Below are 27,239 nucleotides of genomic sequence, written 5' to 3'. Positions count from 1 at the left end.
AACAAATGTCAGTTACTTACCATAATTTCCCTTGTAACTGCTTTAATCCTTTGCTCATACAGAGGCTGCTAGCTCGTGGCCGGCTCTGACCTGATGATTGGTTATCTTCGACTTTAACCACTTTCCATTCGTCAGCTTCTTTAAAATGTCCATGTTCAACTACCTTAGTGTGTTTGATTAGGGTTGTTGTTATGTTGTTGGTTCCCCTGTGGTTTACTTTGGGGAACTTCAATTGCAGTGAAAGGCTTTCACACTGATGACATGTTAGCACATAGCTGTGAGTGTACGTGACTATTTGCCTGTGCTGCTGCGTGCTTTTTTCACATGCATGAAAGGGATGGACTCGTATTTCAACTTATGGCAGGTCGGTCACTGGTCCGGTCAAAGAATGCTGGAAATGAGCTCAACCTGGTTATTGTCCGGTTGATTGTTGCATCACTATTAAAACTGATACCTTGTCCTAGTGATAGAAATTTATTTTTGTTTATTATTTTTGCAATAGTGTGAAACTCTAGGCCAAGGTTATATTTCATATACTGCACAGTTACCTACAGCATACTGTTAGTGTTGATTACAGTGGACACACATAGTAGAAACAGTTTATTGCTTGCAAATAAATCTTCCAGTAGTACCATCATTTCTTACCGTGTCTCCATCAATTTGTGTGACATGTTCCCCAGAGAGATGAACAGACCCTGCAAAGCCATGACAATATCTGGATTTCACTGTTGCACAGTAGTATACAACTGTCTCAGACTGCACACTACTCTTAATTGCTTTTAATGAATCGCATGTCTTATTGAGCACAACCGCTGTGATTTTGCCAAAGAAAATCCGCCAAGGAGTGTATATTGAGTAGCTGCTGACTGAATCACACATTTGTTGCCAAGTTGCTAATTTGATATTTAAAGAGAAAAAAAACCTGCCTCACACATTGATCATTTTTGTCAACTGGAGATTTGATAAACAAACTGTTGGATGACATTCATGTTATATTTGCTAGACGGAGCTATTGAAATGTGTCATTATAGGCTTTTCCTTTCAAAGCCATACAAAAATCTGTAAAATAACTGTTATTATTCGAGCCAGTTTCAGGCTCGTCACGCTGTGATCTCCTATGCTGTTGAATTATCCATATTTATGTATGTTTTTTACATTTATTTTTACTAAATGCACTTTTTTTCCTTCTCTTTTCAGCAAACTCCAGTCTTCTGGGAGGAGGCGGAGGTGAGTGAACGCTTTTGTTTTTCACTATCGCGTCGCATTGATTGCTCCTATGGTAAAGCAATTAAAGTTGCACTCATCAGATCAGGCATTCAGCCCATCTGTTTCATTGAGTTCATGGCAGATTTCAGTGTCTACTTCAAGTGTCTGTGTTAAATGCGGCTGAATGTAAGGCCAAAATATTAGAGCGTGGTACAGAGCAACCTTGCGCTGTGCCACACTGAGAGATGGTCATTACTTTAGCAGCCTGCCGAAGGACATTATCATCAAGGCAATGCTGGAAATCTGAGGCAGCCGATTGTGGTGTGGGAACAATGGTTAGGGAGTGGAATGCTACCGCCCAATCACACGGTTCTTCCTTTGTAAAATTTGACTTATGCAGTGACATGATTGAAATAATCATTCTTTACTGCAGTGAGATGAGGTTTTGGGTAAAATGCACCAAGTTACACTGTTAATTTTTAGTCCCCAGGGAAATTTTTCATATGTAGGGATGGTATGACAATGAAATAAGGTCACTGCTTCAGACTTATATGTTTATCCAGCCACATTAACAGCCTTCACTTGTATAGTCGGATCACGACTATGACAGTCTGCCTTAGCAGAACTATCTGTCTGATATAACTAATCAAAATACGCATTATAGATAAAATCTTCCCTATGTTGTGTTTTATGACGGTCTCTATCACAGCAAACATTTTATTTCTCACGCCACATTTTAATGCAACCATCAAAAAGCATCTTCACTGTATCGTATATTGCCATTTTTCCCAATGTGTAGGTTTTTATAGCCTGTATCATTTCATTCCTATTGCTGTGTTTTCTTTAGTGAGAAAAATGCAGTATTGTGGATGATTGGTTCATCTGCTTTCTTTCTGGGCAAAACTATATAGGTTTTATAATTTTGTGTACCAAAAAGAAAGGCACATGCTGCACCTTGTGATTATGATGCTTCTGCATTTATTCAGTCATTAGGGTTTACCACCTGGCAAAGATGACTCATCAGAAGCAAAGGACGGGCAAAAAGGAAGATCAAAGCCACTCAACGGTTATATGCTCTGTGCACATGGTGTCCATTAGAGTGTACATTGAGCTGTTGAAATCTTATTCGCATTTAATCATGCAGCTTGGAGTGGCCCTTATCTCGCCTGATACATTTTTAAGACTGCAAACTTGCCGTGTAGAATCTCAATCCATCAGCAGCATGAAGAGGCCCTCAGCGCACAGCCATCTTAGGAATTTCTGTGATTGAGATCAGAGGGTCACAAACATGCTTCTCCATAACCAAGCCAGACCCTGTAAAGCAGGTATACTGTCCGCCTGAATGGTGTCTGTCTCCGCTGCGACTCGCGCTATCGATTTGCCGTGTCCAAAGAAACACAAGAAGCAATTCTCTTTGCTATTACATTTTCATTATTGTTATTTTGTGCCAGATTACCTTTTTACAGTTCTTTAAATCCCGGCCTTGGTGATTGATCCAGTTTCTATTTCAACTAATAATAGCTCTGAGGATATTACAGATTGCTCTGTTTCATAACAGCAGCAGCGAAAAACGGAGGCGAATTGAAGGCTGTCAACATGAGAACGTGAGATCTTATGTGTCAGTTAATGTTGTACTTTGCAAGAAAACATTTTAGCTGATTGTAACCTGCAGCTGCGCTTATTAACTCCAGAGGAATTTCTAATTGTAGCAAGTGCCATTTTTTTGAGAGCAAAGCCTCTTTTCATTCCTAATTGACTTCCAGCGATGCTATTCCTAAGTTACTGGCACAGGATACGAGGTCGGTTAACTCAAAAATGCAAAGAGTCACTTTTAATGTGCTAATAATGACCATGAGGTGAACAACATGTATGTCATACGTCCTTTATGTGTATTTTTAAGAAGAGTAAAGGAAGAAGCCAATTTCCACTGCTGCCTTATTCACAAGGGTCGCCACAGCAGGTAGTCTTTCTGTTCTTCTTTTTTTTTGGCCGTGGTAAACAACGATGACTATAACTAGAGAAAGATTACTATTATCTACCAGGGAGCTGAAATTGTTATTTTCCCCCTAAAACAAAGCACTACACCGTTTGTCTTTTATCTGCATGAGGCCAAGAGGGGTTTTATCTCCCAGTGTCTTTATCACTCGAAGGTGTCTGCTAAACCTGCAAAACTGTTCTCTCTGTTGTCACCCTGCCCTCCCTCTCCACCTCTATCTGCGGTTTGGCATGTGAAGACCTCCTGCCTGGTGGCGGCGAGGATCGATGTGGAGAGGAGATGTGCTCTCATATAGGGTCCTCCTTATCTCCCAGCTGTCTTCTCGGGGCTCTGCAGAGGGGTAGCTTCACAACAGGATGATCCATCATGCTGGCCTCACACACCTGAGCCATGTGTAATTCTTAACAGTTCGGGAAGTAGGACTCTGAACAGCTCAGGAAAACTGGACATAGGCTTTACTTTATTTAAGTTAGTTTACCACCTAGGTGTACTTTGAGCACCCCTGGCTTTGCATGGTCTCTGTTATTTGGTCTCGTTTAGACGTCTTTTCACAGAAAAAGGTTTTACTTCTCTAGAATGCATCAGTTATTCAAGCGTGGCATGTGGTCACAGCAAAACAGAAACAGAGTTTTGCTGGTGATTGTTTTGTCGCAGTCAGAGTAATGTGAAAAGATGGAAATAAATGACAACAAAGCTCTTTCTGAGCCTTTTTCAATGCACAGGAATGCTGCATTATATTTCTTGCAATAGTTATACAGAGAAACGATTCATAAGAAAAGATTCTTACGCCCTGATGCTCTATTAAATCCTTAGAAATCACTGATGGGAATTTTCTCTGGGTTATGCCTCTTCAGTATTATGTACGCAATGGGGTTAACCAAAATAGCACTGTTATCTGCTTTAGACATGTTGGTCTCACTGGGATTTCAAACATACATAGAGGGAAATAACAATGATCTCTGATAATAGCATCCCAAATAGGGCCTCTGTGAATAGAGGGTAATTATGAATGGTACCAGGTTGCTCTTGTGATGTGTGTCACAGCATGGCTGGATGCTGGCACAGTCCCAAAAGAATAGACCTAATGTAAACATCACATTGCCTATTCTGCCTTCCCCGTCCCTTTGTCTTTTTTTATCCACACACACACACAAACACAAGCATTCAAGTGCAAACAGGGCTATGCAATGATACCATGAAGCCCTGTGTAGCTGGAGCGGGGGAGCTTCACTTGCCTTTGATGTCTCCATCCAGGAGGGGAATTTGCTCATTAGCATTCTAACCAGAACCATTGCCCTTTTAGCACTAGGCTTTAACTAGACCACCCAAACAAATCGTTCTTCTCAGGTTGGACCTCCTTTCTGTGCTCCAGTCAAGCAGTGGGTCACTGGCATGGCTTGTTGTGTGTGTCTTGGCTTGGGCTAATTCAGCCACGACTGTGGTCACTCTCTCAACCCGTCCAGAATGACACAAAGATTCTTTAAAACAGGGCTAATAACATGAAAAAAGTCTGCATTTTAAGTGAGCCCTAAAACAAATATATATCAATGTCGACGTGGTTATCGACGATGCCTGCGCTACTCGTTACGTAAGAGCCGCGGGCCTTTAGCACTCTTCCTATCCTAAACGCTGGCATGAGTCATGGCAGGTATTAACACATTATAATAGATGAGAATAATTATGTTTGCTGTCGTGGTGCTTACGTCCTTTGTCCTCTTCTGCAACTAAACATGTCATGGGATGCAGGCTCCCGAAGATATGACAAGGGAATCGCTTCTGCCTCTCCTCAGATGTGAAATGATGTGAAAACGCCTGCATGACGACCGCGCTTTACAAACACAGTTAACAGACGCAAAACAAAATGTTCCGAGCTCTGGCCTTTAAGTGAAATATGAGAAAAGATTGCTCATGGTGAAATTATCCGATCAGAAGCGCAGAGCATCATCATCAATACGGATGCACCAGCACTATGCTGTAAATGCAAGGCTGGCCATTATCGCAACACAACGGTTAAAAAAGACAAAACACGTGTTCAGTTTTAAGACATGTTTGAATAATCCTTTGCTGAGATTCCTAAGTGCTCCACTGTGCTTATCTTTATCTCCATTCTTTATGCAAAGCGCTCTGTTTTCTTTTCCTGTCACCTCCAGGTGAACCATTATCCTCTGTCTGGCTCTTACCCGGGGCTTGTTTATTGAGTCGATTGGAGGGGACCATGCAGGGCGCTGTGCGGTTGCAGGGGGAGGGGTATAGGTCGAGATATAGGGTGGTGTTGGGTGACGGTTTGGGCGAGATGACTTTCTGTCCCTTACACAGCTCCCTGGAAGCCCCCAGACTAATCGCTCAAAGATGACGTATTATTCTCATAACTCAAAGATTACACACTATGCTTGACTGATGGTCCTCAGTTCACAGATGGTAGTAACAGCCATTAGCATAACTTATGAGAGAGATAGCGTATTTCCCCATGGAGTAACCTAAATAATGTAAAATGATAAATTGAATGCAAAGATTCCTCAGTCAGTGGGGCACCCTTGGGATTTACTTATCTCCTCATATTTAGAGAAGAGTTAGTTACACTCTGATCTAGGCCTGCCCTGTATTTGTGCTGCAATATTCCATGTTCTTTTTTAAGCGTGTTCAAAACAGCAGTGATGTACTGTAACTGTATACTGTAGCACTCAGCAATTCTCTCTCTTTATCCGTGTAATTCAGTGACAGCAGCTCAGTAGGCTTGGGTCAGGACATGTGCATGCAAGTATGGGAGTGCCCTCTCACACTGGTTTTAGCCAGTCAGGCTGATTTGAATAATTGAATTAAAAAATATATTTGAATTGGCCCCATTCTTGCATAAGCAAGGAAAGTCATTTTGTAAATTGCACTTACTTAGTGAAATTATAAAGCAACTTAACTCTACAAATCTCAAGTGTAGTGAACTTTTAAGTGAGTGTATGCATTAAAACTGCACTGTGTGCTACCAATGAAGTGTTTCCTTGCCTTTATTAAATGTGTAGCACAGTGTAATGCAGGGGTTATATGCTATAAAGCCAGAACAATCTCCTCGTCTTACTGGAATCGAGATTCGTTTCCTTTTTTTTTTAAATCAAAAGTGCTTTTAGTGTCTTGCAGCAAGATGATGAATTATTTGTGTTGTTTGCAACTGCATCTTCACCTAAAGCGTCTCAGCACGTCAGTCATCATATTGAGCAATTATTGCGTGAGAAGCGTCCTCATGCCGCCAGATCATTTATGACGGAGGTGCTGTGATTTAGAGGGCGTTCCAGTGAAAGTAACAGGACAAGGTTATCTGCTGGACTGCAGTTTGCGATACCCAAATAGTGGTGAAGATAACATTGCCTTGTGAAAGCTTTCGCGTGCCATTTCTGTCTTCCCATGCCACCGCAGAGAACAGCCACGATGAACAACCCCCTCTCTTGCTCCTCATCCTCCAATCAGCAATGATGGATGGACTAATTGATGCAGAGTGATTGGGCCATTTATTTTATCCTACAACAGTGGGTTCCATATTTAGGATTAGCGCTGCATTATAATGGGAAGGGAAGAAGGAATGGCCGGCGAGCGAATGAATCCGAGGGGGGTAAAGAGGGACACTCTGAGGAACAGTTATAAAAAATGTAGAGACAAAAAGAGGAAGAGAGAAAACACTCATGCAGCTGTTACGAGCAGCGTTAACAGGACTGGTTAGTTGTGTAATGCTAAGCTTATGAGGCATAAGGGAGTGCTCCAGAGAGTTTATGGTGTGGTCAGTATCCACGAATAAGAGCAGGCGAGAGGGGCATATAGTTTCCACGTGTCCCGGTATCCCTCGCTCAGCCTATGAATCATTCATCTCTGTCCCCATGTATAAATCAAGCTGCCCGCTGTTGCCTGCGGCAGTCATGTCATTAGCTCGTTGATGGCATCGCTTGATCTCTGGCACTGCAGTGCAGGTGAGGGAAGGGGTCTAACTTTAAACAGCACACATAGCAGAAACATATCAAACTTTGTAGAGCTTTTGCTGGTGGCTGTGGTATAGTGAGCTTTATGGAGCCGTAAAGAAGCATGTTTCCCATGCCTGTTTTCTTGAAACCGCTCTCACATCTGCCATCGGGGTGTAAAAATGATCTTTCAACACTGTAATTTGAATGTGCTTTTTGAGAGCACAAGGTTACTACAAGTCTGACTTTGTTGCCCTTTGAGAGTAAAGCAGAGAGAAAATTAGGTGTCTATGATGGAGACTTACACCAGAGGTTCTCTAAAACATGATCACCTATTTTCTATGTCATTTTCAGGCTGATCCAGAGTCTTACGTGGCCTTTTGCCACTAAAGAGTCATTTGAGGTGAAGAGCTTTGCTTCTCTAGAATCTCGTCCATCGCCTAGTGAGCGAGAAGACTGAGAAACCCCGGAGCCTTATCGGTTTTAAATGCTAGCTCTGCCAGTCACAGAGTGCTGTTACACTTTGACTTACAATCATGGCAAAGTACAAAGTGCATAAAATGCATATAAGCAGTCCTCGCTTTTTTGAACAGTTGTGGTACATACCTTTTGGCGTCCACCTTTCTTTGCTATTGCACACATTTGAATGTTCCTACCTCTGAATCATTTTGTTGCAAATAAATATATGTGATATTACAGTCAAGGCCTCTGCTTCCCTCAGGGTTGCTGTTCTAAACATATTGGAACTGCTTGTTTTACTTCATGTTTCACCCTTGCAGCGTCTCTCTCTGCGTTTTGCGCTCTCTCTTGCTGTCTCTGAAAGGAGAGATATTTTGCACTCCCACAACATGTAGATTTCAGCTTCTCGGTAATTCACTTGCTTTTGTACAACAATGGATATTCAACCTCGTTTAAGAATCGTCCACCTTATTCTGTCGCCCCTCATTGAACACAACGTGAGAATATCTCCACAGGGCTCAAGGAGCAGGCAAGAAAGTGTCAATTTAGTTCTCTTCCACACTGCATCACACATGACCTCCCCACGTACCCCAAACGTCCCTTTTGTTCACCAGCATTTCTGGGTCACTTGTTAAGATTTTAGACAACTCAGTGCATTGCCAACCACAGTGTCAGAGCACATTTGTATCCTGCACGGGCTTTATAGTGGCCGTTTTGGGGGTGGATCCTGCACAAAATTAAAGGTGCTGTCTGTTTTTGCATACATGTGTCTGTGTGTATTACATATATATGCCTGCTATTAACTGTGCACTGTCATGACAGTGGCTGTGAGTCTAAGTGGTACTATGGAAGCATTTGCTTGCATGATGGTATGTCTGTGTGCCTGCCTGAATTTAAACGCCAGTGTGCTTGTGTGTGTGTGTGTGCGTGTGTGTGTGTGTGTTGTGTGTGTGTGATCCTTACTCTGGCATAACTGGATGCTGAGTTGTCTTGTCAGTTGACTCAGTGGTCAGTTTTGGTCCTGCTGCCCCCAGCAACGCACTGTGGAGTGATGAGATCTGACAGACGGGAACAGTTCTTAGCAGGGCACTACCCCATCCCATAGTCCCGCCAATCATGGCAAGGCTATTACAAGGACATCAAGAGCTTAGACACACGCTCACAAGTGATTCAGCACTGGCTGACATGCCAATATACCAATCATATGAAACCCTGTCATTTTTGAAAACATTTACCCAGGATTGCATCCTGAGAAATATTTTGTTCCAATAACACAGAAGGGACAAAAGGGAAATAGATAGTCTGAAATATACGTTCAGGTATTTAAAAAAATCAGCCAAACACTGAGGCTCACTATAATATTAAAAAAGGTAAAAAATGAATTTGTGATGACTTTCTTTTAAAGTTTAACAATTAATGTTCTTAACATGGTGGTTCAATTTATTTCCTGTACCCTTTATACTCTTTATATTGTATTTTTACTCTGCGTTTAAGCAGAGCCATTAGCTAACTCTCGAATAAGCTCACTCCTTGAGCCAGCCACAGTGAGCAGAATGATCTGTTTTAACTAAATGCTTAATTTAGCACATACTACACAGATTATTTAATAAAGTCAGCATGCTACCGGTGTGGCCCTGAAGTGGTCTGTGGTATAACTCTCCTTCAGCTTCCAGTTGCTGTTATTAACATGAGACCACACAATACTGATGGGAGGGAACCAAATAGGTGTGGTAGCTGGTACAATTACTAATCTGCATTCTGTGATGTTAATGTGCCATGTACTATTCTGCTATGTTAACTGTTGTTAGCTGCTGGACCAATTCCGTATGGGCTGATTTAGCAAAACGCACACGTGCAAACTGCACGTAACCGAGGTTTGCATTTTGCACCACAAATAAACATCCAAAGGCCTGACTGCTCCTGACTATAAAAGTGTACAGTTACATTAAGGTGGTATATAGATATAAATCCATACACTGCACTGATAAAAATCGCAGCGGGAGTATTTAGGTGAGAATATCTAAATTCTGGCTGGTGGCTGATTAGTGGCACTGTTTTTTTACGCTATCTGTGCAGAAATTGACCCGCTACAGCCTCATGCCAACTAGTAACAAACTGTCAAGCTTTCTGCATCTCTCATGGGGCAGCCTAGTTAGCTGTGTCTGACAGGCCTCTTGCCTACAAGAAAGGTTTGAGTCCAGGGAGGGCAGAGCAAGCTCCAGAGGAAAACTGTCATCTTTTTTTTCAGACCACAGGGAAGAGGAGGAGTTTCTCTCTCCCTTCTTCTCTCTGTCTCTCTCTTTTTCACCCTCCCATCCTTCCCTCTGTATCAGCCTGTTCCCCTGGTGAAGATCTTCACTTTCCCACTGCCTGTTATGCTCCTCTTAGCCTGACTGTGCAGAATAAACAGATGGGTGTCAGAGGATGAAACACCGAGCTTCCCCGAGGAGCAGGGCCCACCGTTTTTTTAACCCACTCGCAGTTTTCTCCTGCAGGGCCGCAGCAGCCATCCCAGTATGCTAGCTGAGAGTGACACCAGGACAGGCAGTTAGACTGAGGTGAAAGACGCTCCATGTGTCCTTCTTAAGGGAAAGATGAGCGTTTATACCACGGGGATGATGCCCGCCACTCCACCTAATCCTCTTTTCCCAGACACTTCATTATCACCTGCATTCTGCAGCCACAGTATGTGTGTGCTGGCAGATCTCTGAGGAAAGCTACAGAAGCTCGCGTAAAAGTGCAGTGTGAGAAAGGAGCACTGAAAAAGCGAGAGAAAGATGAGGAGGATGGCGGTATGAAGAATGACAGTGGATACGCAGAGTAAAAGGTGTGGTGGAGGTGGAGAACAGATGTCAGACATAGTGGGTGGTAGTGAGAGGTAAACAGTCGGCGTAATGTCTTCTCATTTTCTCTCCACATATATCCATATATATATGTATATGTATATATTTTTTCCCCCTCATTTGAGAAGCCGGCAGGATGCCAAACTGTCATCCCATCAAACACATCACTTTATCAATTAAAGTGAATAAACCATTAGTGGATTTAGCTAAACAGCTAATTAATAAGCATTTTTGTAGGGTTTAAAATTGACAAATTACATAAAAGTAACAAATTGAACTAAACGATCACATGTATTCTAGGAGAAGATGTTAGATAGGACTTGATTTTTCAATGTATACAGACCAATTAATACCAGTATATTTGTTGTTTTCTGTGTCGGGCATGAGCAGAGACGTCTGCTGGGAAGAAGATTAATTTCTGAGTGGGAGAGTGCAGCAAAGCTATTTGAGCCCACTGAAACATGTTGGCTCTCTACTGTGAGACTCGCATTAGCACATGCCATAATTGATGGAGGAGCATACTTAGCAGTAATAATGGGCATGGGCTTTATAGGGGGTGGTATCAAGACATTATTTTCAGAAAGCTCTAATTAAGCTTTTTTGCTGTGGCTTTGGTGCAGCAGCGACTGTCCAGTGTCATCAGGAATGCTTTCTCTGATAAACACGCCGCTTGCCAATCGGTTTGTTCTGGGCCTCCAATGTGCAGGGAAAATAAACAAGTTCATCAAACAGTGCGAGACAGCGCTCCTCTCCACTGACTCTAGTCCTGGCCCTGATGAAACGGCAATCAGCTCAGTGCCATTGGGAGCCATTGTGTTTACAGTCAGTGGGTGGATAGACTGCTGCTAGCTGGGGGAGATTAGACCTTTGAGACCAGCTGGGACATTCCCACCACCGTGCAACTCCACCTGTGAAATTGCAAACGAGACCACGTCCCTCCCCTCGACCTCCGTGGCTGGTTGAGTGATCAGCACGACACTGACACTTTGCGAGGTTGGTCACTCAAATTAAAGTGAGACCCGGTGTACACGAGAGCGTGTGACTGTTTTGATGGTGGAGGCGCATGAAAGCAGACACAGCTGTAGGTCAAGATGTGGGTGGGAAGCGACACAGTTGACTTTGATGTCAGTTCTCCAACCACTCACCTCCCTGGAACGTTTCTTTCCCGACTCAGATTCAAGATTCACTCTTCAAAATTTCCTGCCGCCGTCTTTAAAATAATGAGCGAAAGTTATCACGGTGTCGTCGTTTTTTCGCAGGCCGCGTTCTACATAAACAGGGTAAACCTGAAGGAAATCCAGCAGGATAGAGGGTAGATGTGAGCCTCAGCTGACAGCCCCTGGAACGTGTTTCTCCCCCTTGGTGGGGCAGCGTAGAAAACCTCACCAAGCGTGACAATAACAGAATGCCAAAACACGGATTGGGCCAAATGAGCTGTGAATGCAAACAAAGTAGCGAATTTGTTCTGTGGCATTTGGGGTGGACATGTGTCCCCTCAGCATGTTAAATACTGCACCCAGTCTAACTGACAGACAGGAAGGCGGTGAAAAATGAAGAATAATTAAGAAAAGACAGAGGAAGAGACAGAAAATGAAGAAGGCAAACAAAGCAGCAGTGATAAAGCCATGTCTCACACGGTTATTGATGTATATATATATGTTCTTATTCTAGGATTGCTGCGTTTCTGCAGCTATGCTGTTTCTTTGGATCCCACCAGAGATTTGTCATGCCTTATGGTAAATTTACTGAAGCATAAGCTGAAGCGCTGGAGTACTTGTTCTGTTTTGTTATCCACTGAGAATTTCTTGGTCTGTATATGACTTCATATTACCTCATGAATATTGATATCCTGTAATTTGTGTCTGGCTTACGTTCGGATGCGTCGGATGCTTCTTTGTGCTTTATGTGTAAAAAATACGCACACACACACACTGACTCTATAATCCTGAGTCTGGCTCAGCTGTTAAATGTTTTATTTACTGAGCCTTGATGAGATAAGAGCCGGGTGTTTTGGAATGTCTGTCTGAGGACATCAGCATGCCTCTCTGTGTGTGTACGCTTCTTTTAAGTGCTGATTGGTCATTTGGCATCCGTCCCTCAACACCAAAATGGACTCTTGGAGCAACTCATGAAGGCTATAAACATAAGCAGCTGATAGCGGGGCTATCTGAAAGAGGGGGGAGAAAAATAATAATCTTGATAATACACATTTATTTTGAATCGTTCTGCGGGGATATTCAACAAATGCATTTTAGACTTTTAAGGGTGTTGCTGATTAGCGAGGAGCTTAACGGTTTGTGGGGAGAGATTGTTGCATATATTTCAGTTTTTCAATCGCTCTCTCTTTCTACATGTAATATTGAGGCAGGCCAGTTAAGGAATCAAAAGAGCCTAACTGCACGGAAAATGGATCTGTGCTGGGTGGCTTGTTAATTCCCTGGTGTGCCTCCTGAGGTGAATCGCTGTCGATGCGGACGTTGTCTTTGATCATTCACAAAGCATGTCGTAGCAAGGTCTGCACAGGCACCCAACAGATGGTCATTAAATCGTGCGGTATATTTTACTGGAGCTTTTTTTACATTCCTGCAAGATCTCTGGGCTTTTATTGCTGCTGTTTAAGATGGCCAGCATGCTGATTGTAAACAAGCTGAGACTTTTTTTTTGCGAGTATGCCAATAGAGCCAACAACAATGTGCATGCAGACCTTGCATAATTCTCACTCAGAACGTCCACTGCTTACAGAGACATAACCATTAGACAGGATTAGCCTTTAAATTTTTATTGATTATAGGATGTACTTTTAAAAAAAAGTGTTTAAGGTGTAAATAGTGTAAAATGGTATGCGGCCTGCTCTGAAGAAGCTCACTGTTTTTAGATGCCAACAAACCCTAACAGAACCTTGCTCACCAGCTGAGCAATAATGATGACCTCTGAACTCCAGTCAGCTGTGCTTCAGCAGCTCGCCTAAGTGTCAGTAAGCATCACGGAGACAGTAATCCCTAATTACCTCTGTATGATTGGCTACTGACCAGAAATGGAAATCCACCTTAATGATGTATGTCATCTAGCTGGCATTTAAATTGCTGACTTCCACCAGCTACCGCAGTAAAGCGAGAAACAAATGTTCAAATCTCTTCAAGGTGACTCTGGTCTGGGCCTGTGCATACAGAAGCAGAAAGCCTGAGAACAAAACTGCGAAACTATAGGAGGTAATGGAAAAAGAAAATGTTGATGAAGTTGTATGTAATGCAACTTAATCTGCAAACCTAGCCAGCGGTTTTGTGGTTTAGCAAGGCTTTACCGGTTACTGGATCCAACGTGGTGCTGCCTTTGTTTTTCATCGCGTTTCTTTAACACACGATATGCTGTATGTCTCAGCATGCACTATAAGAATGTTATGCAAAAGCAGATATTAGAATTAAATAATTCGGTGTTTAAAGTATCTGTTTTTGGCTTGCTGTAACTGTGGTTTATGCCCATCTGTTTATATTTTTGCACATCCACATTCAGATCCAAGTGCAACACCCTCCTTTAACCTGCTTGAGCTTGAATAAATATTCATTTGCATTAAATGCAATTCTATTTCAGTTCAAACTGTTGCAAATGAACTCTTTTGAACACCCATGCAAACTCCTACATAAGCCCACGTTCTTTATTCATTATTTTGTCATGTGAATTTTGCTGCACCATATAGCCTTTCCAGATCTTTTCATATTAGCCGGCAAAATGAGGGACAAAGGCTATGTGTTATGTTAGTATGGAGGCCAAAGTTCCTGACAGGGCAATTTGCTGTCTTTTCTTTTTGGTGAGGGGAGACAATAGACAGCTGTAGGCTCATTCGGGTTCCCTGTGTGCTGCAGTGTGAAAGCAGCTTGGCTTTTTGCCCCTAGGGTCAGTGCAGGGATCTCAAACACCACGACTGATGAGCACTAATCGGGCCTCCTCGGCAAACACAAGCCTTTCTCTGTAACCTTCAAGCCGTGAAACACAATTTCCAGAGGCAGCGGGGAGTCCGGGGGACCACGAAGTCAACAAGCAAATTGGGGGAGTGGTTGCAGAGCACACACAACACACAGTCAGTACATCTGTTTTCAATGTAGCAGCCTGATAAGACCCTGCTTTCAGAAGTAATCCGAATTAAAAATGTAACAACATTTATTTGCCTATATTTCACATTTTAATATAGAAGATGTTTGTGAAAACAACCTTGTTGTAAATAACTTTTTATGTTGTTTGACAATACTGATGTAACATTTATTGATCGTACCAATTAGCAGTTTATAAAAGTGGTTGCTACATAGGATGAACGGTCTCATGAGATCCGGTGCACCAGACCTATAATGAATTATAAATCTAATTTTAGTTCCCCAATGTTTTTAGATTTATAATTCATCCCTCCGGTAATGTTGAAGCTGTGCTTGTGTTCGAGCTTTATTGCAATACTTTATCTTATACATTGACACGTCTGCTGGTTGTCTATGTAAATAAGAGCAGACAGACTTAAGAAACTAATAAAAAAGTCTTGTAAATAACATAAACTAAAACACCCAAAAGGATCATTACATTGTAATTTGAAAACATGCTATAATACTTGCATATTTATTGACCTTCCTTTGTGCATTATAATTGATACATATACCATATGTTTTTGTGTGTGTGTGTGTGTGTGTGGAGGGGGGGGGGGGGGTTGTATGGGTTTATATAGGTGTATCTATTAACACCTCCTATTGTATATTTTTAAAAGAAGCATTAATTTGAAATGTTTCATCTTTTACATATGAACTGTTTTGATGACAGCGTAGCGTTGACCTCCTTATTTGACAGATGTAACCACCCATACACGAGCAGCATTCCTTTCATTGCAGCGACGACTGGAGCTGATTAAAGAATTGAAATGGTCCATTTAACCCCTAACACAGGCAAGACCTACCTGTGTGATGGTACCATTACTTTGCAGTAATTCCTGCAGGCGGCAGCTTGAATTGATCCCCCCTCAGCCATCAGGAAGTTTTAGTGCTGCTATGTGTGTGCTCAAAGCCCAGTTTAATAAAGCTAGCTGGTCATGAGCAGTTAAACCAGAGGAGAACAATAAATAAACAGACTCGCTCTGTCCTCATCTACTCTACCACCACTTTCTTCTGCACCACTTCAGCCACATGGCGTAAGTGCTGCATGCAGAGAGGTCAGCATGTGGGCATGGCTGGCTTCTATCTGGGTCCGGCACTGACCCTCTTAGTGCCATTATTAGACCTGCACATCTGGGTGAGGGTTTTATTATATATTTATAATATATAATATAATATATTATATTATGTATATATAACATAATATGTATATATATACATATGTGTGTGTGTGTGTGTGTGTGTGTGTGTGTGTGTGGTGTGTGTGTGTGTGTGTGTGTGTATATATATATATATATTATATATATATATATATATTATATATAATAGTATATATAGTAAACTCTAAATAGTGTACTTTATGGGAAATCAGTGTTTTTATTATGTATAAACATGGTGATAGGAATGTGTTATGAGACTGCTGCCACAACCCAGGCCATCGGTGGGGCAGATTGATGTTGAGGGGCCTGGCCGATGGAGATAGAGTTTATCTGCTGCAGTCTGGGATATGAAATCTAATCACATGAGTGCCAGGTGAGGAAGAGCAGCCGCAGATGAGCCACTAACGCACACCATCACACTTGTATTCAACAAATGGCAAGGAATTTCTCTCTGCTGGGTTGAGACAGGCGATAAGCTTCAGACAAGAACGCTCTCGCTCCACAGATCTGTCTTTCAGAGGAAGAGGAAGTGAATGAAAGAGGATGGCATTAGAGAGAGAAGAGGGAAAAAAGGTTAGCTATGGAAAACGTAAAAAAAAATCCCGAAAAAACTCTCAAAATACCCGGCAGCCAAAAATAACATACCACCTTGGCATATTTTTTGTTAATTGTACTCTTCACAATATGATCTGGTTTTTCTATTTTTGTTTGAGTGTAGTCAATAAAGGGCTTAAAAAATTCCAAACACTATGTAAGATAACAGAGAGTTAAAAAAATCAACAAGTTTACATTAATAATGGATTGTTGTTTCTCTCAATACATCCTCCAAACCCATATAAAGCCCTTTATACAAAAGCATTAAACCAAGCTTTACTCACAGCCCCAGGCTTCTGCGCCTAGGTGGTTTGTGTTGCACTCTTTACCTGCACTTCAGCTGTATTGATGCCACAGGTATGATTTCAGTGCTGTTTGAAGCTGCATCCACACAGAGAACGATTTGTTGTTCGTGCATTGCATTGAAGCTGAATCTGAGTGCCTAGGTATCCCTACAGTATATTTACTACCCTGTGACACACAGGCTTCTCGCATGACATCACGTTGCTCGAGAGTTGTCCACCATGTTGGATGTGACACAACCATTGATTCCCAGGGAAAAAGGTACATCCCCTGATTGGCTGATGAGTGGTTCCTGCAGGCTGTTGGCTATTGCTAGAGCCTGCAGCGCCAGAAACCTCTTTGGGCTTGCTTTGCTTGCTAGCAGATTGCTGTGATTGGCTGTAGTTTGCATGGAACATGCCAGCTTGTCTGCTAACAAGCAGGTTAGTGATTAGTAAAACTTGAGAAAGTGTGATACAAACCACAAACGGACAGTGTTCCCCTTCAAAGTAAAAGTTGCCTCAGCGCTGCATTTTAAAAGGTATCTTTGGTCACACTTTTTACAGTTTCATGACCACTTGGAGAGCAGTCGGTAAGTGTTTGCAGACAAGTTGGCAATTTGCTGTTGACCAAAGCAGCTGTTTGGGGAATTTACCTTTTTATTTGTAATGATTGGTGTTTCTCAGGGGCTTACTGATTGATCTCAATGCCTGTGTGACTTGAGCTTTAGTCACCAGCAGTCCTGCACTGGGACCTACCTACTTCATGTTAACAGTGTTGATGAAGTTGATGAATGTTATTGACTTTTGATGTTGTTTGCTTGCCATGTTGCTGCTGATCTCTTCTGTTTGGATGCAGAGTAAGCTCTCCATAGTTTGAGCCACTTTTATATCATTTTTAAAAAATAGGACCCCTATTTCAACCTGTGTGTATGTTTTTTTTGTCTTGTTTTTTTTTTTTTTTTAATCTCCTGCATTCTTTCCTACATCTTTATATCAGGGCTCTTTGGTATCTTAACTTAGACACTCTTAAGTTACTGACTATAGCCCAAAGTCCCACATAAGACATAAAATATGCTTCTGTCTAAATGAATTGCTTGGATTTATGACATAAGGTGATATGAGTACCGTACATATACAAGTTTATGTTCTTCCATGAATATGCTTTCCCGTGTGTCTGCGTTTTTATGTATCCATCCATCCATTTATTTTCTACCACTTATCCAATTCATGGTTGCATTGGAGATGGAGGCTCTCCCAAGACATCACAGGGCAAGAGGTGGGGTACAGCCTGGACAGTTTGCCAGTCAACACATAGAGACAGACGACCATTTACGGTCACATTCACGCCCAAATTAGAATCACTGGTTATCTAACAAGCATTTCTTCACATTGTGGGAGGAACACAGAATAGTCTCAGCCGGTTGGTGGATTCGAGCCCAGGACCTACCATTTGTTAAATTTTATAAAATGTCGTTTTCTTTTGAAGACTTCAATTCTTATTGCTACTAACTGCTATGTTGTGCAGGTAACAGACCAACACATGTCTCGAGTGGTACACATGGAGCTACCTGCTGCTCTAGTGAAGCTTCACCAGCATGTACTCAGTTTTAAACTGTGCTCTTTGTTTGGATTCTTAAATCTTTGAAACTTGGTTTATTTTTAAACATATAGTGTACCTGCACTTACAAGTTTGATAGTGAGCCCTGAAAGGAATCAGCAACTTGGTACTTTCTATGTTTTACTTGGTGTAACAGGCAGGAAGTAAAATGCTTTTGAGTGAAGATCACACAGTGTGCTACACATGGCTATGGCACACTGCGCTGAGATTTTTACTGACTTTTATGTACCACATAATAAATACATTTTTTTAAAATAAGCCATATGTGGATATATGTGGTAAATGAAATAAACTCAATGTCAAGATCAGGAGAATCATGAGGGAAGGATTATTTTTCCATGCTATCTTTTCTCACATGTAGCACAGGGGGTGCAGATGCACTCTTCCTTGGTATTAGGAACGTATGTGAATAGTCAGCTAGATGATTAAACTCAGTGCCCTTGCTAGTCCACCTGAAACGCTCGTAGGCGTAGGTTAAACAAATTATTCATATTTTAATAATGTACAACTCAAAGGATGTTATGTAGCCACCTGCCCTTGGTTGGGGCAGCAGCTCAGGCAGACGGCGGCACACACTATCTCTATCTATCTCTACGTCTCAGCAATTCTAGCCTTAAAAACAGTTTTATGCATGTTGTGTCACAGTGAATTGACATAGAAGGACTTGAACAAGGCCGTACTTAACTATATGCTATACATTCATTCAGCTTCAGGTTAATCTGCAGGGAACCTGGTGATAGCACTGCTAACATTAGCCATTCTCTTTAGATAAATATGACGCATTTCAGCTGTATTTGAAATACGATTTGATTATTTAAAATGTGGTTCATTGTTTTCAATGGCTCCTAAATACAAACACGCTGTTTAACCTCATCCATCGGCTTGAGCTCAGTCGGGAGTCTTTTTTCCCTCCTTAATTGACTAATAAATGATGCTAGCATCAGTAATTGCTATAGTTACAAAGGGCTGAACCAAGAGAGATGATGCATTCATTGTAAATGCCGCCATCATCATTATTAATACTATGGATGTTTACACGTGGGGGAAACAGGTTTAAAAAAATCTTCAACACCAGAAACTCCACTTTGCCGTGTGGCTATTAGGGCCCCAAAAACAAACAAAAACAAATTCCTATTACTCATTGAGCGGCAGGATAATCATTTTGACAGGACTTTTAGATGGAACGGGCAAAGAGAGAAAACTACAAATCTGAGGGAGAGAATCAGCAAATGGGAGATGTCCTCTTTGCCTTTAAGTTCTCCCTCAGTCTGAGACGGGTAATGGGTGCGCAGTGTTTATCCTTTATGAAATACATGTCACAGATGTCACAAAAAGAAAAATATTTAATATTTAGATTTTTTTTTTAAATGCAATCTCAAGCTAAAATGGGAGTTTCACTCTCTGAGTTGCGATGTATTATCCTTTATATGCAGTCTTCTGCCCAGTTTCTCATCTCCTGGTCAGAAGAATCTTATAACGCTATTGTAAATCTCTAGAGACCAAAAGGTTCAACACTCCAAAAGTAATGAATTTGTCAGAACACGTTCAGTATGCTGTGCTGTATATTAGCCGTTAAATCCCACTTGCCCTAAGTTCATATATATAGTTTCTGCGAAATGAGTGTTGGAGGGTGTGATGGTGATGATGACCTCTTCACCCGGTCACTGATAAAGCCATCAGATGTCTTTATGAAAGGGCAGCTGGATACTTCTCTTATTTCCTTTACTCGCCCAGCATACCTACCCATCAACAACCACGTGCTCATCCTTCACGCTTCTCTCGAACTGGCGACCCCAGACTAGGATGCAGTACCATCCGTTTTGCCAACACGGAGATTGTTTTTCAGCCATTGAAATTTTACCCTGCAAGATCAATGTTGCAGCTGGCCTGAGAGATCCCAGAGAGGACTAGAAGGGGGGTGAGGTCAGGGTTTTCTCCCAGACTCCCTGTGGTGTGTTTAGGGTAAGATCGGGCACTCTGAAATCAGTCTTTTTACTGACAGCTGAGGTTTAGTCTTCAACCGGGGCCTGACAAGACCAGCTGGCCTGGCTGATATTCTTAATATCATTTTACCTGCTGGCTCTCAGCTACTGATGAAACTTTCAACAACTCAGATAACATCTAACTTTGATAAGTTATTTAAAACATGTTTTTCTTTTTCACTCGGGCCGGGTAATTCCTAAACTGCAACATTTCCGTGTTCCCCTTCGTATCTCATTAACTAATCTGTTTATTCAGAGGAGATGAAATTGGAGATGAAGCTGCTTTTTCTGCTCTGCGTTACAGGCCCGACCCACCCCATTGTTCTTTTATTCTCTCATTTTTTAAAATTTTTTTATTTTGCTTGTTCAAAATTAGATGGATGCAGAGTGATTTTATGCTTTCAGCTTAGTAATGGTATTATGCAAAATACCATTACCCTCAAAAGGACACTCCAAAGTGTGGAAGTGGGTCAAGCGCTTATTTTAAAAAGGGGTTATCTGTGGAGTTGTGGAAAAAAAACAACACAAACACCCATGTCTTCCTTACTCTTAGCTTCGAGAGCCATTCAGCAGAGAGGGAGACATTTTAGCTGGAATGATGGTGAGCAAAGGTTTCCTGTAACTAATGGTCATTGTTAGTTTGGTTTAAGAAGCACACTAGACTGAGACATCCAGAGCTCCCATACAATATTTTTCTTTCTTTTTTTCTTTCACTCCCTTCCTTTTCTCAGTCTCGCACTCTCAGCTTGTAAAGGTGCTGTTGAGATTCTGGTGAATATGCCATAATGGAAGCTCTTTGTTTGCTCAGGTGCCGATCCTTCACAATGGGCGGATAATGGAAGAACACTTTAGAGACAGATGTTCCCTCTTCATCACACTCATCAGTGTGACCCTCTTTGAAAGGAAAGGGAGGGAACCGAAAGAGAAAAATCATATTAGACAGATATGCCGTCCTCTATCCTTTTGCAGTAATATTAGCTGTTTACATGTTGAAAGCTTAATCCAACATTGCTGTTTGCATGTTCTAAAGTACCAGAGGACCTCTGTAAGACAAGAGTGCCTGCTAATCATGTTGACCCCCAATAATTTGCTTAATTCAGTTTAGCTGTGGAGCTACAAATGAAAGGTGTCCCGTCAGCTCAGTGAGCATTCATTAAAACAAGCATAAACAGAGCAAAACAGAAAAAGCAAACAGGCATATTTCGGGTTACCGCATGGCACACTTTTCCAGAGTGTTTATTAGTTATGGGTCACCTTGAAGGTTGAGGAGTGGATGGAGGGCAATCAATAGCAAAGCCAATAAGGAAGCAAGAGGCTAAGGTTAAGAGAGTAATCCTTGATGGTAAAGCAGGAAATCTATAAAAAGAATGATTTCTCCACTCCTGCAGGGCAGAAGATGCTGTTTATTAGAACAAGGTTGAGGCCAGAAACATGGGGTAAAACCAAGTGGAAAAACATTGACCTACTATATATCTATATATGTATAACTCTCCATCCATCCTAATCTAATCTAATCTACAAAAACCTTTTCATCACTGACGAATGCTACTTTTAGAATTAAAGTCTTCTGTTTTTTTTTCTGTTTAATCGTATTGAGATTTGTGTCTGTATATTAAATTTGAAGTAGTCTGGCCCAGTCTCCAATTATACAACTTTTCTTGCTTTCACAGAACTTCACTAAATCCAGAGTAATATATTGTGATTACAGACTTGAGGATACTGCCAGAAAAGTTGTTAGAGCTGGCAGCTGTGACCGTTTTAAGATAACTTTGCTACAATAGGTAAATAGCATAATTTGTGCTTTCATCTTACACATGAACCTATAATAATAAATGGCAGCAAACAAGTACGGGCTTTCACCAGTCATTACTTAATCCCTCACATAGTTTCAGTCATAATTAAGCAAATCTGGAGAGAACAAAATGATGTCGCTTGTGTCTTTACATCAGTCAGACATGCTGACTACTCAGTTTTTCTTCCTCCCAGGGACAATGCACGGTGATCAGCAGCACTTAAATAAAACTTAAACATCAGCTTGTGGTGCTTAGGCTACCATTTCTTTTTAAAAACTAAAAGCGGATCTGGATTCTGCTCACGGCTTGGTATTTGTTGACGTGTCTCTTGATGCAGCACTTCTCTGACACATGTCATCTTACCTGCTTTTTACCAAGTATCCCCAATTCTTTCTATTTTACAGACAAAACTAAGGATTTCTTTGTCTCACAGCAGTAATCTATAATCAGCTACTGTGGTTTTTTAACAAATTAATAAATGATGTTAACTAATGAGTCTAAAGCTTTTTTATTAGCATTATAGTATAAATATTTCTACAAATACTTTATTTATCTAACTCTTTCCAACTGAGAATAGATAAATGATTGCTGTAAAATAATTTTTTTTCATTAATGATTCAGTTTTTGACTCACAGTTATGTTTTCATGGCAAATTTTTTTGCAGCACTCAGCTATTGCTTATTTTTGCTGCTATTTTTCCAGCTAGTGTAACCGCTCAGACACAATGCAGCTTGTCTTACCTTGCGACATCTGCCTCCTATGCTAGAAAATGCGTACTCTACAAGTTTTAAGCCTCTAATAAATCTTGGACGCTTGAGTTTATGGGCTTGCTGTTTCGCGACAGCATAAGTACATGTTTTATTGAAATATAGCAGCTTTTGGCTTTACCTTTGTAGCTAAGTGGTGATGTGTCATACAAAAAACAACTCTGAAGTGTCTTTTCCAAAAGCAAGGTGTATTCTTTATTTATAGCAGGGTTGTTATTATACTCGGTTTAATTGAGCAGCAAGAGTGAGATGCTAATGTTTTTTTCAGCAGCATATGTTAAGTGTCTCAGTATTTGAAGCCTGACCTGTCAGTGAAAGCAACAGGGCAACATTTTCCTTGGTAAATAATTAACATTGCAATTCTGCCTTCCACTGTACTCGATGCATATTGATACAGGCAATTTGTTCCCTCATCTAAGCACCCAGGTTCCTTCTGTTGGAGAAACACATGGCATCCTCTATATTCATAATGGCCACAGCAACAGCTTGTTAGGGTAATCGCTGAGCCAGTTTTTCTTCTGTTATTATACAATATGTGCAGACTATCTGTGACAAGCACTTCCTGCAGATCTCATTATTTTAAAAATATTTTTCACTGTATATTTGCTGGGCACTATTGATGTGGAAGGGCCAAAGGATGCCAACACATTCACACTAGGCGCAGGGTAGAGGTCTTCCTGTCAAAGGTGACACATTTCCTTTGATAGGGATGTTCACATATTTTCTTTTTTTGCTACAGTGGGACTCTGAGAATTAGCTGTGACATTGACATATTGCGTAACTGAAAGAAATCATAAGATAAAGCAAGTGTGTCGGCATCGATTTCACTTCTTAGAATGGTAATTAACAACTTTGAAATCAACTGCAGCGCAAAAGAAATTCTTTTGTCATTGTCAAAGGAGGCTGACATTTTCCAGACAAGCTTTGTCTCTCTGTCAGGAAAGAAAAAAATCTGTTTTTCTCGCCAGTTGTATGTGTTTTCCATTTTACTCCCAGCGTAGTGTTTTGTTCAGTGAGTTGAGTGGCTAGCCTGTAGCCGACTGTCAGCTTGTGTCAGTCGCAGCATCAGTAAAAGGCTGGGTGTCTTTTCGTGCTCCAGTCAGCTCACTGTCTGTGATGGTTGCTTCCACTCCACAAAACCTAAGCTCTCAAACATCCCATTAGCACCTGCTAAGTCAAGCTGAAACTTTTTAAAGGCAGCCTGACTTTGTGCATGTAATTACTCTCTCACCCAAAGACCTCTCATTCCCCGTAAAGGCAATTGGCTGGGTCATAGAAGATTACTGATTTAAGTTTAACTCTCTCTTATTAGAAAAGTCATTTGGATGAAATAAGAAACCCTAAAAGACAAGATATTTTAATCATAAACTGTATGTAAAAGATGGCAAAACAGCTATAATGACAACCACTGTTTTTCAACTCAGTATGAGTGTTTTTTGGGCACTACCATGTTAGTTTTTGTAGTGAAAAATTACTGTATTTATTTGTGATGGTGAAGCTGTCAACTAATTCTGAGTTATCAGCTAATGCTTGCAACTTGGCTAACAAGACGGATCCATAAACAACTCTGTTGCAATGCACAGATACTCATATCTGCTGATTATGGTCAGATAATTCCAATAGCATGCAGCACAAACACAGTGGAAAAGTCCAAGTCAGTCACTACAAGTTAGTGGAGGCAAAAATCAGACGTCACCAGTTGGCCACAGCTGCCTTTCTTGGGACTCATGGCAATCCAAGTGGCCAAAGCATGGATGCAGCAAACGTGATTACTTATTAAGCTGACTTTTTTTGAAACTGGACGTGATGAGCGAGGGATGGATCTAATTGTGAAACCACGGAAACCACAGCTGATTGACTAACATTTTGTGATTCGCTAGTTGTAAGCCAATTAGCATATCCAAAAAACAATACTCTTTTCCGACTGTAATAAAGACCAGAACATAAAGAACAAACTTTATGTTTTATTCAATATAATTTGAAAATAGCAATTGAGCCCATGAAGTCATTAGAAAAGCATTTACTGAGCTCCCAAGTGTCATTTACCTCTATGCTTCTATACAACTGGAAGTCTTTTCGTGACTATGGAGCCTATGTCCATCTTGGAGACAGCCTCAAGTAGCCATAAGAGGAAATGCAATTTGCTATTCTGCACTGATTTTATTTTCCATGAGTTGGCACTTGCTTTTACTATTTTATCATCAGCCTGCATAGCCCATTTCAACCTGACTAGTGAGCGACGCTATTTGAGCACTTGTTCAAACTGTGCGTGCTCGTCATTGGTCAACTGGAGGAATAAGAGAGGTTAGCAATTAGCATAGCAGTTTTAAATAAGGCATATGGTCATCTGAAGAACTTTGTATTAAGCACTAAGTGATAAAATCTTATTTGATGACAGGCCAGGGTGATGTTCTCTCATTATATAATAAAAAAGCAGTTAACTATTTCCGTGCTGCATTGTTAATATTCGCCCCGGTTTTTCATTTGTTTATGTGAATGAAGAATTTAGTTTGTGTGAACCTGAACATTTTGCATTTAGACTACAAGCCTCTGAGTTTGTCAGGATGCCCACGAGTCTTGTTTCAATTGTTGCAGCTCATTTTTGAATCCTATTGAAAAAAAATGCTTGCCAGATGCTAGCGGTCTTTTGACACATGATTTCAAGTGATGTTAAATGGGCTCATAAGGATGATGTGTCCAGGGGTCAAGCAGGGTTGTCCTCATCAACCTTTGACACCAGGGTTTCTTATGAGGTTGTGCTCCAGGCACAGCTCTATTGGTAAGGGTCATTGAAAGGGTCGTCCTCGCCCTCTTTAGTTCTATCCAATTAAAGCATCAGCAGCTGAATCGGTGCCTGGTGTTCATTGGAACATTAATTGTGCTCATTGATTGGCACGTAGTTCAACTAAGTGTCCTCTGAGCGCCACACAATGACACGGTTGTTTCTCATCTCCACCGACAGTCGTTTTGTTGTTTGCAGTCACGTAAAGACTTGTAACATGGGTACTTGGAAGAAAAGCTGCACACTAAATCAGGTGGGTGTCTAAACGTATGAGAACACACTCAGCTTCACCGTATGCCTTTACCTTACTGTTGGATCCTTTACTCTAGCTGTGATACTTTCCTCATTGCAGGTGAGGGTTGTCTGACATTACTCTGGAGTGATTGCCAATCATCCACTCAATTTACAGGCTATGTGGAAGGCACAACCTGTTATTTGTACCTTACAATGGAGACACTGTTATTTATTTATTTATTTTTACCCCGACTGGAAACAATCAGTATTTCTGTGTGTGTGATCGATCTTTGTTTTTTTTCCTTGTGAAAAATAAAAAACGCTGACTGACTGACTTCCATTTTTTTTAAACATACGATCATTTATCAAAAAATGGTCTATAATAATTGAATTAAACAGCTAATTAATTATTCGGCTAACATGGCTGGACTAACTGGACCTTACCCAGTATGTCATAAACACTATGACGTGAGTATCTCTTGTCAGGGAGATGGGTTCCAGCTTGTTTTGATTTACACTTCTGAAGCTCATGAAAATGCACAATTATGTGTTTTAGAGTAGCCTGTGCACTCGTGCTTTTAAATGCAACTTCACAGAGACTGTTCTGTCTCAGAACTGGGACAACACTCCCACCCGTTTGAAAATCTAATTAAACAAAACTAGTTTTTATCTGTTCTAAATGACTTCAGAGAACCCATTCATTATGCCTGCCCTCCAGTCGTGTCACAAATACACTCTAATATTGCAGTTATTTAATAAATAGGTTACTAAATGTCCCCTCCCCCCCTCCCTTTTTTTTCTTTGTTGTTGTCTTGCACTCAGTGAGGTGTTTCAGCCTTTAAAATCTCACAGGGAGTGAAGACCTTTCCCCCTTGGTATCACCATTTTTATTGAACTTTTTGATGTAGCTCGTTGTAATGCTGCCAATCCAATAACACACTTCACCTTAACCACCAGATATAATGAAAGTATAACCAAGTGATCAATGAAAGGATTTAGACTTTGCCTTCTTTTCCCCCAACTGCCATGCAACCATGGCAACAAGGCAAGGATAAATCTTCTATTTAGTGAAATGACACAAGAATCACCCTCAGATTTGATCATCTGCTTTGCGCCATTCCTCCATTTCCCCCTCTACCAATTTTCAGCAGAAATGATCTGAGAGAAATGAATTGCTTGCCTCATACCTGGTTTTACTAAAGCAATGTGAGTGGAAATGGAAATGATTACCATTTAGCCTGTAACCAGGATGCCTGGCTCGTCTTTGGCTCTGCTGAGATGAGGACAGATATGCTCACAATTTGCCAGGATGAAAATGCTACAGTGTAGTGTAGTGTTTTTACGTCGTTAAGATGCTTTGCATATTATTTAAGTGGCAGACGTGCAAAATGGCCAATAGTGGAATGAATGGCATGTCGAGGAGAGCTACATGGTGTAGATATCTTCTTATTTTTTTAAT

At 41.1% G+C, this 27,239-nt stretch overlaps 1 protein-coding gene across 1 annotated transcript in view; it reads left to right on the top strand.

Moving 5' to 3' along the window:
- Positions 1-27,239, top strand: part of macrod2 (mono-ADP ribosylhydrolase 2) — a gene marked incomplete at its 3' end in the record, with an annotated part of 378,266 nt that overhangs the window by 118,637 nt on the left and 232,390 nt on the right. Inside the window, exon 4 of the mRNA XM_005936328.3 lies at positions 1,198-1,227. Coding sequence (XP_005936390.2) covers positions 1,198-1,227 — 30 coding nt within the window. The remainder of the gene's footprint in view (positions 1-1,197; positions 1,228-27,239) is intronic.

The sequence above is a fragment of the Haplochromis burtoni genome, unplaced genomic scaffold (genome assembly GCF_018398535.1).
Source record: "Haplochromis burtoni strain Fernald_Lab_line unplaced genomic scaffold, NCSU_Asbu1 Contig_207, whole genome shotgun sequence".
NCBI lineage: Eukaryota > Metazoa > Chordata > Actinopteri > Cichliformes > Cichlidae > Haplochromis > Haplochromis burtoni.
The sequence above is the reverse complement of the archived record's forward strand: the minus strand, read 5'-3'. Positions and strand labels throughout refer to the sequence as shown.